Source organism: Kogia breviceps, chromosome 4 (genome assembly GCF_026419965.1).
Source record: "Kogia breviceps isolate mKogBre1 chromosome 4, mKogBre1 haplotype 1, whole genome shotgun sequence".
Lineage (NCBI taxonomy): Eukaryota > Metazoa > Chordata > Mammalia > Artiodactyla > Physeteridae > Kogia > Kogia breviceps.
In genome coordinates, this window is record NC_081313.1 from 76332768 (window position 1) to 76351118 (window position 18351).

Sequence of the window (18351 nt, forward strand, 5' to 3'; positions counted from 1 at the left end):
TGTCAGCCATTAGTTGTAATTGTTGCCATAAATTAAAGATGGCAAAGAAAAAGTGTAACATATGGTTTATATGAAAATTTTTAGAAGAAAAATATTATTTTGACAGTTTTAATATTTACTAGAATTTACATCCCATGGAAGAAAAGACACAGATCATTATAAAATAAATCCTTTGTCACTGGGATTAATTTCATAAAGAATTTATGCCCACTGCTGTCGTGCAGAGACTACCAAATAATCATGATAAATATTGTTACAGAATCTAGTCAAAATGTCACTTACCTCCCTTGATGGAAGATAAGAATCTTAGATAAATCATCGTCAGAAGTAAGAGTTCACCACTGCCCAACAACATATTAATTCCCCACTTACTAAGCAGCTAAGGTAATGCCAAAGAAATAGTTGGAAAGAAGATGCCCATGTACTAGATTTGCTGGTCTGAAGGCAAAGCTCATGGGTGTTGCATGGCTGCTTGCTGAATGCCTGAAGGGCCCAATTCAGAGTTTCCTCAGTTGAGGAGAGTATTTGTTATAACAAGTTACAACCACTGAGAGTTCTGTAGTTTGCTTCACCATCAGCAAAGGGCAGGAGATTTGGAGGGAGGAAGAGTGATAAAGGATCAATGCTATCATCTTCCTCCTTGCAGAAAAGAGGAAGTCAAATTTTAGAGCAAAGAGCTCTTAATGGGTGGTTGCTTGCGCCTACTTCCAAGGAACTTTATCCTAGGCACTGGAAGAGAAATGTGTATAGCCAGGAAGTGGCACTAAGGGAAAATCTCTGTGTGTATCTGGACATACTGAATTCTAAAAGGCACTGGTGGCAAAGCTTCCCAAGTTTGGGCATTAGCTGTTTTGCTCTCACACCTCTAATTTCTTTAATGGCATCATCTTTAATTAAAGAATAATGCAACTGAACCCTCAGAGTCTTACCTTCCTCTCCAAGCTCAAGTGTGAGGAGCTCATCATGCGGAGTCTCAACATTAGCTCATTTCTGGGCAAAATAAATAGATGTCAGCAAGACACTTCTGGAGTTAGCATTTCCCATTAAGTTTCATAACATTTGCCTCTCATTCAAGGAAAACAACCTCAGAGTCAGTGCCAAAACACTTTTGAGGTTTGTATTACTGCCCACTAATAAGAGCAAAGTTTGTTGAAGCAGAGACCTCAGGTGAACAAATAAAAATTTGGAATATCATAAAGGCTAAAAACTTACACTGAAGTCATTTAAGTAAATGAAATAATACCACATGAGAAAGAGAAAGAAGGATAAAACTGCACCCAGAGGCACAAAAACTAAAAAGGCTAAAATGCAGAATAGTGGTTATGAAAAGACTGGACTCCGAGGAGGGTGGTAATCTCTTCTTTATTTAAATAATTCTCCTGGTAAAAAGAAATTTATTACCTCACTTATCAATCTTCTGATTTTCAACAATTCATTAATCATTATCTAATGATGATGTCCTTTACCATAATGCACAAAGATGCTATTTTCAAAATCATCAAATCAACACCAGCTCTAAGAGCAAGTAGAACAAAAGAACCAAAAAGAATAAACCTCCCTTCACCTAATCCCACCTGAAAATGGACAAAGTAGCTTAGCCATGGCTGGCATGTTATAAAAGCTCCCTTGTCACCTTATCTTCTCCCCTAAGTCACGTGGATCAAAATCTGATTAAATACAGTATAAACAAAGAATATTCAAGTTCAAAATAAACATTTGAAAAATATCTTCAGTGTTTCCTCTTTAGGCCCTCAGGGAGATGGAGAGTAAGCACAGCTCCAGGTGACCCTCTCCCCCAAGAACTCTTTGGCAGCCACCTAAATGATGTGGCAGTCCTTATGCCACCAAAGAAACATCTGGGAGACGTGCTGTCCCATAGCATTAGGGTTAAATTATCATTTACAGCTGAAAAAGACACAAGCAATATGATATTTAGGCAGGTGCCAGATTTAGGGGAAAAAAAAAGGATGCCCAGCTAAACTGGAATTTCAAATAAATAATTCAGATAAATAAATAATATTCTGGAATAAGCATTTCCTGTGCAATATTTGGGAAATACTTATACTAAAAAGGGATATTTGTTGTTTATCTGAAATTCTAATTTAGCTGGGATTCTTATATTTTATCTGGCAACCATATTTCCTGGAGTGTCCTTATAAAAAGGGGGGAATTCAGACACAGAGATACACACAAGGAGAACACCATGTGAAGGTTGGAGTTATGCTGACACAAGCCAAGGAACTATCAGAATCTAGGAGAGAGGCCTAAACAGAGCCTTCCCTAGTGATTTGAGAAGGAGCATGTCTCTGCTGATGCCTTGATCTCAGACTTCCAAGTCTCTGACCTTTGAGATGATAAATTTCTATTGCTTAAACCATTTATTTTGTGCTACAGCGGCTCTAAGAAACATTAACATGCATCACACCAGCATTCCATTGTCTTTTTTTTAAAACTATGATACCAGGAACTGGACTCTGGGCTAATTGCTTCAGACAAAGCATGCCTTGTACCCTCATCTTATCCAATCCCATCCCAGGCGTGAGGCTCTGTACCTTCTCAGTACTCCAGATTCTCAAAGACTGAGACCCTACAGAATCCCCAGTTACTTAGCAACTATAGCCTAGCACATGAATCCAAATATGCAGGGTGGATCCCCAACAGTCACCCAATTCTGTGACAGTGAGTCTACCCACCTGCTGAGATGACCACCCATTGCCTAGCTCAGGATTTCTCTGCCAGCATTCCTTTAATCATCAGAAAGTGGGCACAGAGGGAACATAACTCAACATAATAAAAGCCATATATGACAAACCCACAGCTAACATCGTACTCAATGGTGAAAAGCTGAAAACATTCTCTCTAAGATCAGGAACAAGACAGCGATGCCCACTCTCACCACTTTTATTCAACCCAGTTTGGGAAGCCCTATCCATAGCAATCAGAGAAGAAAAATAAATAAAAGGAATTTAAATCAGAAAGGAAGAAGTAAAACTGTCACTGTTTGCAGATGACATGATACTATACATTGAAACCCTAAACACACTACCAGAAAACTAGAGCTCATGAATGAATTCAGTAAAGTTTCAGGGTGCAAAATTAATGTATAGAAACCTGTTGCATTTTTATACATTAATAAGAAAATATAAGAAAGAGAAATTAAGGTAACAATCCCGTTTACAATTACAACGAAAAGAATAAAATACCTAGGAATAAGCCTACCTAAGGAGGCAAAAGACCTGTACTCTGAAGACTGTAAGATGCTGATGAAAGAAACTGAAGTCAACACAAGCAGATGGAAAGATATACCTTGTTCTTGGATTAGAAGTATCAATATTGTTAAAATGGCCATATTACCCAACACAATCTACAATCCCTATCAAAGTACCAATGGCATTTTCCACAGAACTAGAACAAAAAACTTTAAAATTTGTATGAAAACACAAGAGATCCTTGTGAAGAATGGAGCTGGAGGAATCAGGCTACCAGACTTCAGACTATACTACAAAGCTACAGTAATAAAGACACTATGGTACTGGCACAAAAACAGAAATAGAGATCAATGGAACAGGATAGAGAATCCAGTAATAAACCCAAGCACCTACGGTCAATTATCTATGACAAAGGAGGCAAGAATATGGTGGAGAAAAGACAGTCTCTTCAATAAGTGGTGCTGAGAAAACTGGACAGCTACATGTAAAAGAATGAAATTAGAACATTCTCTAACATGATATACAAAAATAAACTCAAAATGGATTAAAGACCTAAGTGTAAGGCTGGATAGTATAAAATTCTTAAAGGAAAACATAGGCAGAACACTCTCTGACATAAATCGCAGCAATATTCTTTTGGATCCATCTCCTAGAGTAATGGAAATAAAAGAAAAAACAAACAAATGGGAGCTAATTAAACTTAAAAGCTTTTGCACAGCAAAAGCTTTTAAAACAAAAGCTTTTAAAACAAAACAAAAAGACAGCCTACAGAATGGGAGAAAATAATCTGCAAATGATGGAACCAACAAGGATTAGTATAAAAAATATACAAAGAGCCCATACAGCTCAATATCAAAAAAAAAAAAAACCCAATCAAAAAATGTGTAGAAGACCTAAATAGACATTCCTCCAAAGAAGACATACAGATGTCCAACAGACACATGAAAAGATGCTCAACATCACTAATTATTAGACAAATGTAAATCAAATCTACAATGAAGTATCACCTCACACTGGCCAGAATGGCTATCATCTCATGGGCAGTATTAGTTTATCATGCCTTTTTGCATGTTCCTAAGAAGCAATGCGGTATGATGGAAAAGGTACTGGCTTTGGAGATGGACAGATGTAGGTTTAAATCTTGCCTCGGCCAAATACTAGTCGTATCCCCTTCAGTAAGTTACTTAAAATCACTAGACCTCCCTCAGTTTCCTCACTTGTAAAGTAGGATCAATAGTATCTACTGGGCAGGGTTTGGGAGATAACTAGAAGCAATATACGAAAAGAAGCTAGGACAGTGCCTGGTTTATAAGCAATGAATAAGCAGTAGCTATTATCATTGCCTATAATAAAAATTAATATTTTGATGACAAGGTTAATATGTTACCCACCAATTTAAAAGCAATATAAATTATGTTAAATAGAAATGAAAATAAATGCCTATGTGAATATTTATCCACATATTATACACACTACATATTTCATGGTATATATTTGACATCAATCAAAATATAAAAGTCAGTGTTACCCAACAAAAGAGTGGAAGTAAATTGTACATGACTTGGAATATTACATGAAATTGTGAATATATTAATTTCTTTGTTAACTTGAGTTTTCACATATTCAATGTTTTAGCTGAAGGGAATTATTAGTTCTTAATACATACACTTGAAGAATGCTTATACTTAAAATCTCATTAATGCATTTTCAAATTCTCTCATTGCAGGCATGTCTTTTTAACATGAAATTTTACAGAAGTGCAGGTAGAAAAACATTTAAGAAAAACGTGCTGGGGAAAATCAGATCATGGTAGGTAAACTATCAGTGATTTTGTAGTTATATTTCAGGGTTTCTTACCTAAGGTTTTGAAGTATATAATCTAGGTAAAATGTGTGTTATCAAAATAACATTTTAAAATATCAAAAATGGATATAATTTTCCTACTTAAGTGAATTATCAAGGATTTATTCATACTGTGGGTGTAATTTTTTTCTTAGCATTTAGTCTATTTATTCCTTAATGGTGAGTGGGGTGATCACTCCAGTCAGAATGGCCATCATCAACAAGTCTATAAATAATAAATGCTGCAGAGGGTGTGGAGAAAAAGGAACCCTCTTACACTGTTGGTGGGAATGTAATTTGGTACAGTCACTATGGAGAACAGTATGGAGGTTCCTTAAAAAACTAAAACTAGAGCTATCATAGACCCTGCAATCCCACTCCTGGGCATTTATATGGAGAAAACTCGAATTTGAAAAGATATGTGCACCCCAATGTTCATAGCAGCACTATTTACAATAGGCAAGACATGGAAGTAACCTAAGTGTCCATCAACAGGTGAATGGATAAAGAATATGTGATATATACAGACAATGGAATATTACTCAGCCATAAAAAAGAGTGAAATAATGCCATTTGCAGCAACATGAATGGACCTAGAGATTACCATACTAAGTGAAGTAAGGCAGACAGAGAAAGACGAGTATCATATGATATCACTTATATGTGGAATCTAAAAAAAAAAAGACACAAATGAACTTATTTACAAAACAGAAATAGAGCCACAGACATAGAAAACAAACTTATGGTTACCAAAGGGGAAAGCAAGGAGGGATAAATCAGGAGTTTAGGATTAACATATACACATACTTCTATATATAAAAGAGATAACCAACAAGGACCTACTGTATAGCACAGGGAACTATACTCAATGTTATATAATAACCTATAGGGGAAAATAATCTGAAAATGATATAGATATATAGATAGGTATAGATATATAGAGATATCTGTCTATCTCTGAATCATCTGCTGTACACTTGAAACTAATGCAACATTGTAAATCAACTATAATAAACTAAATAATCATCCCTGAACAACATTTATTGTCTACTCTATTTCATGGGATTTATTCCAATGATTACAGGCTTGTTTATAATAAAAGAGTAACTTGATTTCTACTAACTGTGTTTACATTACAGAGTAAAACCAGGCTTCTTGAGATAAATCAGCGTTCAGAGTGAAATAATTTTCAACCCAGCAATTTTTACAACCTTTCGTTTGCCATTTGTAGTCTAACAGAATGAATTAGCTTCAGCTCTTTTCTCTTATTCTGTTAAATCTCTTCTGAATAATTCAAATACATAAATTATTTATGGTTGATTCCTAGAAAACAATAGAATTTAATATGAGTACAATGTTAAAGAAGAATTACTGAAGGAAAACACATTCCTGCTTTAGTATAATCTGTTGTATTGTTCAGATTTTACTTTTAAAGATTTTCATGAAACACAAAACATTTAAATTTACTGTATTTTCATATTATTGTATTTTTGCTAATCCCATGAGTCAAAATCAGTACTATGAGGAAGAATTCTAATGTGAAGGGAAAACTGTGAATGAATAATTGAATTTCAGGCCCAGATCTGTACTGCACACTCTGTACAAGACCTTTGGTAACTCAATCTTTCTGGACCTTTTTTTTCTTCAATAAAACAGGGCTCTTGAGACCTCCTTTGCCCACCTTACAACTATTATGAGGTTCAAATGAAATACTGCTTGGGAAAGTACTTTGGAAATTAAGCCTTATGCAAACTTAAAATACACTACTGCAACGTAGATGTATATAAAAATAAATGCAAGGGTGGGGATAAAAGATTTCCATGTAGAGAAGGATTGTGGGAATGTTCCCTTCTCTCCTCATGCCTCTTGTTGTTGCAGAGCTTCCTGCCACCAGGGACAATTTATTCCTCCTTTTACTTCACCCCAGGGACAACTCCAAACAACGTTTTCAGGGAATCAGGAGAGCAATACGCTCTAGTCTCTTTGATGCTCTTTTCTTAAAAAATGCATAGTTCTTTGACCTCAGTCTGGCCCACTCAACAACATCTCCAGCTCCTATCTTAGGCCCTCAGGTCTAGGGCCACCATCTTCACTGGGATCCAGGGGCTCAGAAACATGCTTGTCACCATATGCATGAAAGACTTGCGTTAAGATTATTCTCTGAAAAGTTGCAGAAATCTCAGTTGAGTCCATTGTCTGCCCTAAGTTTTATTATTGGAACCTTGTCTCCAGCAGGTTGAAGTGTAAAGGAGAGGAGAGGTGAGAAAGAATAGATCTGGAGAGTGGTGATAGTAGTCACGGTATGGGGTGTGGGAAGGCTAAACATAATAAGAACACTTTATTTCTAGTCAGCTTTCTTTTATCACTTGGACTAAAATCCCTCACACTTTCTCAAAAGGCAAAGGAGAAGGGAAATTGAGAGAGAGACTATTCTATTGTGTGAACCCAAGATGTACAGAAATCATAGTCAAAAGCAACAAATTGAGGGCAGTGGAATAGGAAGTATGTAGCTCAACCCTAGGATCTTTGTTGGGACAGAAAAGAGACCTTCAAGGGGTTAGTTTGGAAACAAGAAGTATGCTTTGCAGGCCACGGGTCCTTAGCCCCGGCTCTTCTCTGCTTATGCTTGACCCGTTCTCTCGCTCCTTGGTTTCTAGAGCCATCAGGCACACTCCTCTCCCCTTTCTCATCTCTGTCTCTTTGGAACATCTATTCCAGGTTCCTGAAGCTGGAGGGGCACCTAATCTGCCTGCTACCAAATGGAAACGAAGGAGGGAAGAACCCATCCCATGCAGCAGGGCACCTCTGCCATTCTGGGTGACCAGCTTCTGCAGAGCTGTGAGACCCTCACCAGCATACTTTTAATAATCAGTGGGTTAAGCAGACTTGTGAGCTTCCGACTTCTAGCAAGTTTTTCATTAGTCGTAAAATTATTTGTTGGAAAATGCACCCTAACTTCTAATAAAGAGCCTTGCAGAGCATAATTTACTGCTAAACTCAGAAGGATGAAAACAATTAAAAAAAAAAAAAAAAACACTGCCACATCTGCAGGTATATCAAAGTCATTGCCCTCTGTTGGTAGTTTCTGGGTCTATCCAGAATGACTTTGTTCTATGCAGAATTCCAGATGATATATTAAAACAGAGTTTAAAGAAGACTCTATCCTTAACCTATGCTTGTTTCTGTACTCTTAATTCCCAGCGAAAGGTCAGTAAGGTCTTTGATCATCTGGCAACTCCATTGGGAAATGATGGGAACATGCCAGTCATGGAAGTTGGGCTGATATAAATACAGCCACAGTGACTCTCTGACATCTTTCTTTTCCCCTTTTATGCCAAATACAGAAAAAGAAAAGACTAAAAAAGTGTGGGGCTGATGAATCAAAGGCAGAACAACTATTGATGAAACAGATAAATCAGGGAAAAAATTAGAGAATTCTTACAAATGGAAGTAGGTTTTCAAAGTCATAATGGTAAAAGATTCCCTTGATCTGCCTTTATACATGGCCTTTTTGCTTCCAATGCACATCCAATGTATTTCCACAAATCCTCTTCAAGGTTGTTTTTAATAACAAATATTTATTGAATGCTTTCTTTGTGGAAGGCACCGTGTTAAGTGCTTGGCATTCGCTGTCCCATTTGAAACTCACAGGAGGCTGTTTTATGGTGATCAACGTTTGACACACGAGGACACTGAGTCATACAGAGGCCAACGTGCCTCGGATTGAGTAGCTGCAATTGAGGGGCAGGAGACTGGGCTACAATTGCAGGTGAACTCCAGAGCCTGTGGTCTTCCTCACTATAATCACCCTGTTTTCTAATAAGGAACCTGAGGTTAAGAGAGTTTATGTTACTTGCCCCAGCTAGTAGTTAGCAAGTTCATAGTTAAAATGGGAAGCAAAGCAATCAACAGACATGAGATTTGGATTCAAGAATGACCGTTTCCACCAATGTGATCAATGAATGGGGTTTGGTCATGGCACTTATTAAGTATTATTTATTTTTTACAATAACTGATTTTTTCAGCCTCTGATGTGTTTATAATATTAAAAATTTTACTCAAGCAAGATTTTAGAGAATCCACGAGTGACCTTTATGTTTTGTATTGAAGAGTATATATTTTGATTTAAAAAAAAAAAAAGATGCTGGGAAAACCCATCACAGTTAATGCCTTGATGTACTGTAGCTTATTTGGGTCCAAAACTTACTCTGACTTTCAACTCTTAGTTGGTAGTATCTCAATCTCTAGGTTCAGAGTAGCATGCACTCCAGTTTAAGATACAAGAAAAGAGCTTCAAAGTTCCCTCCCCATGCTAAGATCCAGCTTCCTTTATGGATGTGGAAATCAGCTAAGCAGCAGGAACATGAATGAGAGGCTGGTATTTTGAACGCATCCGAGAGTCCCTTCAGCATAAGACAGGTCAAAAAAAAACCTGAACAGTCCCCACAGATCCTTCTGGCAACTGCGTTAATTTCAATAATTACAAATTCTAAGCCAGAAAAATCCAAGCATATTCAAATAGGCATGCAGAAATATATCCTAATATGCACTGCAAATGACGGTGATTGTCAGGACAATGTTTTCTTATTATTTCTGAGTCTAGGAATTGATCTTTGAATAGGAACTTTCCTTGCATAATTTTCAAAACAAGTTTCCCCAATGTCCATAGAGAAATGATGGATTCAACATTCACAGATGAATAAAGAGGACATGCGTGTGGGTGACCCTGTAGAAGAGCACTGTGCTGGGAAAGCTGACATCCGACCTTCAAACACCAGAGCTCAGGGATCTTCCGTTTTTCTTTTTTGTTTCTATTTCCCTTTCACTGTACTCTCCCTTCTGTGAACTGTTTCTATTACAGCAAACTCATCAGTGGTGCTGATGTGGCTATTCATTCTTTTAAAGAAATACTAAGCTGCAAGATTCTCACCTTCTTTGCCAAAAGCAAAAGATTATACATTAGCAGAGAGGTTAATTCCAGAAGAAGTCTCACTTCTGGAAATAGGAAACAAGGAAATGTTCATTTAGTCTGTATTTCTTAAGAGACAATAGAAAATAATTTTCAACGCAGGATGTTCTCTCATGACTGCTTCCATGTTTTATAGAATGTTTACCCCTGGAGTCCTCTAATGAGTAATCCACAAAAGGTTGTTATCTCAGCCCAATTATAAAAAGTAAATAACCCCACAGCCACCCTACCCCACCAATTTCCATTTTCCAGTGGGAGACAGGGAGACGGAGGTGTAAGAAAGACTGTGATAACAATGAAACATCACAACTAATCAAACTGTATAAACATCTGCTTTAGTACTAAATGTATGAATTGTTCATATTCAAACTACAACACGTGCCTTAAGGTCTGGCCATTGGAATTAGTGGCTCCAAACAACTGTTTATATATATATACACACACATATGTGTGTGCAATCTACATACTATAAGGTTAACCAGATAATCCACAGCAAATGGAATTAATAGTGAAGCGAAACTGATGATAGTTTACATAAAAATAGCTGTAACTGAGAGACACAATCACCTAAAAATGGCACTAATGATACACTGTTAACAACCCTTAATCCAGAAATCTGTGAAGATTCTGACTCTTTATGTGTGTACGCAATAGGAGCTACACAATGCTGCCAGTTGTGGTGTGACAACTGGACTTCCTTGGATTCTACTGATTTTGTATCCCTAGAATCTGTATAATGTTACATTTATTAACAAATACCAAATTTTAGAAATCAATAAATCACTCAGTGGGGTACTAGTAAATACCCTATATGTGTACATAAGAATGAATGCCATTTGACCCTAAGAACAAATACAATAATTTGGCATTTTGGATGAGTTCTCAGTCCATGTGGAGAATGTTCAAGGCCCACCAGGGGTTCAATGAACTCAGAGAAACTTTGAGTTAGAGCCATATACAAAGGCTCATAGGTACACTAGTATGACGTATAAGAATGGAATATAGAACTACCCACAGAACTTCCCTTTAAAGTATGACTGGGCATTTAATAAACCAACAGACAACCATCTTATAGGAAATCTTACAGAGTTAAAAGTGAGCAACAGATTCAATCATTTTGTTAATGGTTGAGATGTTTATGAAGCTAAGTATGACTATTTCAAACATGACTTTAACAGTTGCCATTTAAATTTCTGACCAATAAAGAGTTACAGTTTTTCAGTCCTGATCCAGCTCATCTTGCATAACATCTCTGAATACTGTGCCATTTTTCTGCTTTAAAATTTTTACTGCTTCTGCATTTCCCACAAAACAAAACAATACATACATTTTGTCAATTATTTTGAAGTTTACATAAAATGGACTTATATCTAAAAATATCATCTATTAAAACTAATTCAAGAGCTAGAAAACTTGAACATAACTAAAACTATTTAACAAATGTTATCCATAATTATAATCTTCCTATATCTAAAAAATCATTTCAGTGTTATACAGATTATACCAGAGTATAAAAAAAATTATCAACTCTTTGAGGCCAATAACTTAATGCCAAAATTTGACACAGCAATTGCAAGAAAGAAAAAAATATGGCCAATTTCACTCACAAATGTATATGCAAAAATTCCAAACAAAATATTAGTAAACTAAATCCAGCAATGTATATTAAAGATAAAACATTATAACCAAGATGGGCTTATTCTATGAATGTGAAAGTGGGTTACTATCAGAAAACCAATTAATATAATTCACCAATTAGGTAATTAAAGGCAAAATTCATATGATTATCTCAAAACATATAGGAAAAACATTTCATAAAATTTAATGTCTAATAATTTTAAAAAATCTTGCAAGCCAGCAAATCTCTTAATCTGATAAAAGTAATTAACACATATCATTGTTATCTACAGTAGAAATTAAACCTTTTCCTTTCAGATTGCAAGAAAGACAGGATACCCCTTACCATCACTTCAACTCAATGTTTTACCAAAGTCCTGACCACAGCAGTGAAGATGAAAACAAAATACAAAATATATGATTTGGAAAGGAAGAAATAAAAGTGACATTATTCACAAATTTTCTCTATAGAAAATTCAAAAGGATCTACAAATAATATATAAATTAATAACTTGCTGAAAAATAAAATTGTTATGCAAAAATAAGCTAAGGTATATTTATTATTAACCTATATTTATTATTAACCTATATTTATTATTAACCTATATTTACATATATTTTTAAGTATTTTAAATATATATTGTTATAATAAACTAAGCAATCTATTTCTTAACCTCAATTTCAAACATAAATCATTAAATTAATTTGATCTTTCAATAAGATCTTTCTTTTTTGATACAGAAAAAAGAGGCAATTATTCTATTCTATTAAATTTATTATTATTATATTCAAATCAAGTTAAAATGAACAATACATTCAGCAAGACTAGAAAGTGAACTGAGCCACATTTGACTGTAAGTTTCTCAAAGACAGAGATAATATCTTGGGTAGGTTTCCCCCTAAGAAATACCCAACCAGAGAAAATAGATTTAATTCACAGCAAGCGGACAGGGAAAGGCAAGGGAGGGGGGAGAGAGAGAGAAGGAATGTTGACAGAAGAGGAAAGTAAACATCTAATTCTAAGGGACAGTAAATACAGGAATTTGGCCACAATCATTCTTAAAAAGGAAAGTAAAGGAAACACAAAAACAGGAGGGTTGTAGTTTAATATGTCAACAGCCTCAGTGGCAGGTGGCAGGTGCACAAGCCCTAGCAGCTCTATGGGTTAGTTTTCTGTGGTGTCTAGTATTCTGAGGACATTTAGTGAATGGTAAATATATCAAGCCTTCAACTGCCTGGTGGGTCAGGATCTGTTTTCTCCTTAGTTCACTTCCATTTCCTTTGCTATTCCCAGCAGCTTTCTTGATATCAGTTTGCATTAGTATGGTTTTCACAACTGGGTCAAAAATTAAAGCTTCTATGCCTAATTAAATACCGAGCTAACACACTTTGGTAGTCATTTCTATTTTGAAATGTATGATTACTGTATTTAGTCTGTCCTTTCCAACCTTACAATACAGGGTCTGCAAAAGGAATTGCAAACATTTTACATATTTGCACATAAGAACATTAGTTAATATCAACAGTAGCATTTTATAGCCAAAAGCGAATTAGACTTAGGAGAAGATCATGAGAGACTAGCAGGTAACTTTTCTTTCTTTTTTTTTTCTGAGAGAGACTGAAACAACAGAACAGTCTGTGCTACATACATAATTAAGACAGATGTTCTCAATCTTAATTTTCATAGCTAATTTTGACAGCCAAAGAAATGTACTTGTCTTTTGTATAGCCACCCATTTTCTCTCAAACTTGTCCTATTTTTCTCATCGCCCACTATGATTGCTCAGAAAGAAAGGGGTGGTGTGATAGAGAATGCATTAATGCAATAGCAAGAGCTCTGCCATATTTTTGGTAGGTCACTGAATAGAAACAGATATAGCAGAAACTGAGCATAAAATCGTTTAGAAGTTCACATAGCATAAGCATTTTTATGCATTCCTAACTTTTCAGATCACAGTTTTCACTGGCTTTGTGGGGTCTTCCATGCAGAAATCAAGCTGATCACATTAAACAATAAAGGAACTGTTAATAAGGACCTTCCCTTAGTCAACCCAGGCTTGAAAGCATAGGCTTTTTTTTTTAACAGAATAAAATATATGGAAATATGCTACATTTTGATGACACAGCCAGGTGCCTTACCTGCAAGGGTAGAATCTGATATGCGTGTCTATGTCTGTATCTGGAAATAGGAAACACGTGTAAGAGCAGCAAAGGCATCCTTTTTCAAAGTCTGCTCTTCCTGGAGCCCCCTGCCTTTTGGCTCTTCACTGTTGCCGGTGTTTCAGACAGAAAAACAAAAGAACAACGTTTCCTGTAAGTGGTCCTAGTAGCCTTAAAACCACAAACCTCAGAAACCACAAAGAGAGGCAGAACTGTCTTCCTGTTCTCTGTGGTGGAGCCTGTCATTTTCACACCCACATCAAAGCACTCTCCGATCAGCATCTAAGTTGTCTTCTTACACATCTGCCAACATCTCATCCATGAAAGCCCCACTAGGGTCTGTGGTCACAAGCCAGCTGCTCTGGTGATATTCTGAAACCCAGCTGTGCATCTCGCCCGAGGAGAGAACAGGTGCTGTAGCAATGCTTCTGGAAATGCGCCTGCTCTCTCTGCTGCTGCAGTGCCCGGCCCTTTGATGACTCCGGGCAGCAAGGCGTGCTCCAGCCTCCTCTAGTTCCTTTCTCCTCTGTTAGGGGGACTCCAATCCTGCAGTGCAGATTGGGGAATATCTTTAGGGAGCTCCAAACCTCCCAGCCTCCACAGTAACTCTGGTTACTTCATAATTACTCTTGGATCCTCTGACAATGAATTCAAACCCAGTCCACTTCAAGCCCACTCCAGAGGATGGTATCATTCTCCTCAGGCAAGCCCACTGTGGTCTGATCCCAATAGAAGCACTGCTACCATCCCCTCTGCCTTGGGAGTTGTCCTGTACTGCTGCGCCCAGGGAGCAACTCTGAGATCTCACCAGTTACGCACAGGGTTTGGGCTGTGTTCAAGGCAGGATCATCAAGGGAAGGCTGGCTGTGGGCGAGAGGAAAGGCAGGCCTGGGCTGTGGCTTGGTGAACTCATGCAGCATTAGTCCCATCCCCCCAGGAGTCAGTGCAGAAGCAGGGACCACAAAGTCTAGGGGGCAGATAAAGCTCATTCTGATTTTAACTATGCAACTATGGACTGCACTGGAAGGGTATGACCTGGTTAAGGTGGTCTGGAGGGGGGGGTGGAAGGGCAACAGGCTGACAATCCTCATTGGGAACATGGCAGTGTCTTGGCTCAAGGGAAGTTCCATGGGGCTGGGGCTCCAGGAGATGAACGTATTCTCAAGGAGAGGAGACAGAGAACCACAGCCAAACTGGATGAACAGGAATGCAGGGGAAGGGAGAAACAGGATGCTCATCTTTGCAGAGAAATGTTGAGTAAAGAAGATTTGTGCAGAAATTCACTCAGAGCATATGCTCAGTGAAGGCTAATCAGAAAGCCTGTGGAGCCAAGTGGGTCCACAGATAACCTGGGACTTTCTCCCCAAATCCAGAACTGAGGGCAGCATGTGCAGCCCACCAGCTGGTCTCTAGAGTCTGGCTTGATATTCATTGATTAGGAGACAGAGTGGATCTGAATCTCCCAGCAATCTTTTGTAACAAACACTGTGCTTGGTACCTAACATAGTTTTCTCTTATCCTCACACACTTAAAAATCACACCAGTCAGAATGGCCATCATCAAAAAGTCTACAAATAATAAATGCTGGAGAGGGTGTGGAGAAAAGGGAACCCTCTTGCACTGTTGGCGGGAATGTAAATTGATACAGCCACTATGGAGAACAGTATGGAGGTTCCTTAAAAAACTAAAACTAGAGCTGTCATATGATCCTGCAATCCCATTCCTGGGCACGTATCCAGAGAAAATCATGGTTCAAAAGGATACCTGCACCCCAATGTTCACTGCAGCACTGTTTACAATAGGCAAGATATGGAAGCAACCTAAACGTCCATCGACGGAGGAATGGATAAAGAAGATGTGCACATATATACAATAGAATATTAACCATTAAAAAGAATGAAATAATGCCATTTGCAGTAACATGGTTGGACCTGGAGATTATCATACTAAGTGAAATAAGGCAGACAGAGAGACAAATATCACATGCTATCACTTATATGTGGAATCTTAAAAAAATGACAAAAATGAACTTATTTACAAACCAGAAACAGACTCACAGACTTGGAATAAAAACTTATGGTTATCAAAGGGGAAAAGGTGTTGGGGAGGAATAAATTGGGAGTTTGGGATTGACATATACACATTACTGTATACAAAATAGATAACCAACAACGACCTACTTATACAGTAGCCAGGGAACTCTGCTAGATATTCTGTAATAACCTAAAAGGGAAAAGAATTTGAAAAAGAATAGATACATGTATATGTCTAACTGAATCTCTTTTGCTGTACACCTGAAACTAACACAACATTGTTAATCAACTATACTCCAATAAAAAATAAAAAGTTTTTAAAGCTCATGGGAAACCAAAATTAATTCTACACATCTCCAGTCTCAGCTTAAAAGTCATTTTCTCAGAGTCAACTTCCCTGAGCCCATAATCTAAATTAACTTCCCCTATTATACTCTATCATCATCTATTTTATCTAATGGCACTCAGTACAGCTTATAATTTGATACGCGTGAGAGTGATTAAAACCTCTTGTTGGTATACATTGTGTTCATTTTATCTGCTAAATGTGTCCCCACAGTATCTGGCACAAAGGCTCTCAAAAAATATTTTTGCACCCTTGAATGCATGGAGAGGAATGCACTGAAACAACCAGTGAATCGCATGTGACTACACAGGCCCTTTTAGGTTTGAGGTTTCACCCTATGGGATTGTGGCCACTGAACAGACCATTGCGTCTAAAAATCAGAAAGACATCCATGATCACATAAATGAGACCATCTTAAATAAAATATTTACTAGATTTTAATTAAAAACTGGCAATCAGGGGCTTCCCTGGTGGCGCAGTGGTTGAGAATCCGCCTGCCGATGCAGGGGACGCGGGTTCGTGCCCTGGTCCGGGAAGATCCCACATGCCGCGGAGCGGCTGGGCCCGTGAGCCGTGGCCACTGAGCCTGCGCATCCGGAGCCTACTCCGCAATGGGAGAGGCCACAACAGTGAGAGGCCCGCGTGCCGAAAAAAAAAAAAAAAAGAAAGTCTAAAAAAAAAAAAAACTGGCAATCATATGAAAGGTGAATTTTATATTTTCCTTCTCTGCTGAACTTCTGAGAAATCAGGATGGGTAGAAATACATACTTCTGAAAGTTCATCTATTTGTACTCTTTTCCAGTATTTTTATACAGAAAAACTGCTAGAGAAATTTTAATAGGTCCATGAGAAAAACAAGTCTTCCTTTAGCGTAAACAAGTTTAACTGATATACAGGTTTCTTAACAATTGGATTTCTCAGAGACTCTAATATGAGACTATTCATTACAATTTTCCTTCTCTCTCTCTGTCTCTCCCGCCTCCCCCAGCCATGTGTGTGTTGTGTTATGCTTGGAGGTCGGTTGGCATACTGATGCTAAGCATATTTTGGCTTTGGTTCTGGAGGCACCAATGGACCCCATTCCCCTCACCTCATCTAGAAACATAGTTTGACTAGTTGCTCTTATGTTCTAGTAAAATCAGTATTAAGAAGCATCCTGTCAGTTCTGCAGTACATTAAGTCCTATCCGTCTAACCCTAGTTCCGTTAAATACTGAACAAAACAAATTACATAAGGCTGAGGAAATATAAACAAGAGCTTGTAAACAAGATTCTAATCAACCACCCTCCTGTCAAATTCACCTTGCATAGTACAGGCTTTTTCAATTTTTGCCCAAGACTGTCTCACATGAATTGATTGCTCCACAGACCACTAGACTAGTGTATGCTTGAATTATGATACTGCGAAAAGGCTCGGGCGTTGATCAGGTGGGAATATTGACAGCAGGAGGGGGCCCACATTATACTCTGTATCTAACCTATGCTAGCTAGTTCCAAAGAAGGTATTTTTATTCTCATTTTTGAAGTTGGAAACTGAAGCCCAGAGATGTCAAATAATGTTCTCAAAATCACACATTCTGTATAGAGTGGGGTCTGGATTTGAACCCAGGTCTTCTAGCTCCAAGTCTGGACTCCACTTACCACCTGTTTTCATGGGAATGTATTGAGAGCCTCTCTCAAACCTGGTGCCACCTGGCCTTTTCTGCTCCTTGTGATAGCTCATCATAATACCCTGCATTCACATCACAGCTCACAGGACCTTTTTCACTGGCCCAGCTATACTGTACAGCTGAGCTTCTCAGGAAGTTCACCAAGCCCCATGCCAGGAGCCTCTTAATTCTTTTTAGCCTTGGGCGGAGGTGGGGTCAAAGCTCACATCTTAGCACTTGCCAAAGCTATTCTTTGATTGTTCAACAGAATCTCAGCTTCCTCATTTCATTAGTTTTTCTCTTCATCCAGACTCATGGCTTAACTTCTCTCTGCTGCTGAGGCTTGGTTGGGAGCCCTTGACTTAGGACTGAGGGTACCTATTTATTAAGCATTTTGTGACTATTCTACACATTTACCCAACCCCGCTTCCTCAGCCTCACTGAGTATGGAGTGGGGAAGTGGCTGATCACAGCCCCAACTAGATTCACAGCACAGGGTGCTCTGTGAGTTCTCCTACAAAGATCCG

The 18351-nt window shown here is 37.9% G+C and overlaps 1 protein-coding gene across 13 annotated transcripts in view; it reads right to left on the bottom strand.

Moving 5' to 3' along the window:
* MCTP1 (multiple C2 and transmembrane domain containing 1) overlaps positions 1–18351 on the bottom strand; it is a 540048-nt gene that overhangs the window by 326392 nt on the left and 195305 nt on the right. For 4 of the 13 annotated variants that reach the window (XM_067031368.1, XM_067031364.1, XM_067031365.1 and 1 more), the window contains exon 1: positions 13777–14315. The exons of 8 other annotated variants lie outside the window; for them this stretch is intronic. In XM_067031368.1, the coding sequence (XP_066887469.1) occupies positions 13777–13854 (78 nt within the window). In that variant the 5' untranslated portion in view covers positions 13855–14315. Of the gene's footprint in view, positions 1–13776; positions 14322–18351 lie in introns of those variants that run through there. One more of the 13 variants, XM_067031367.1, reaches the window with a different exon arrangement.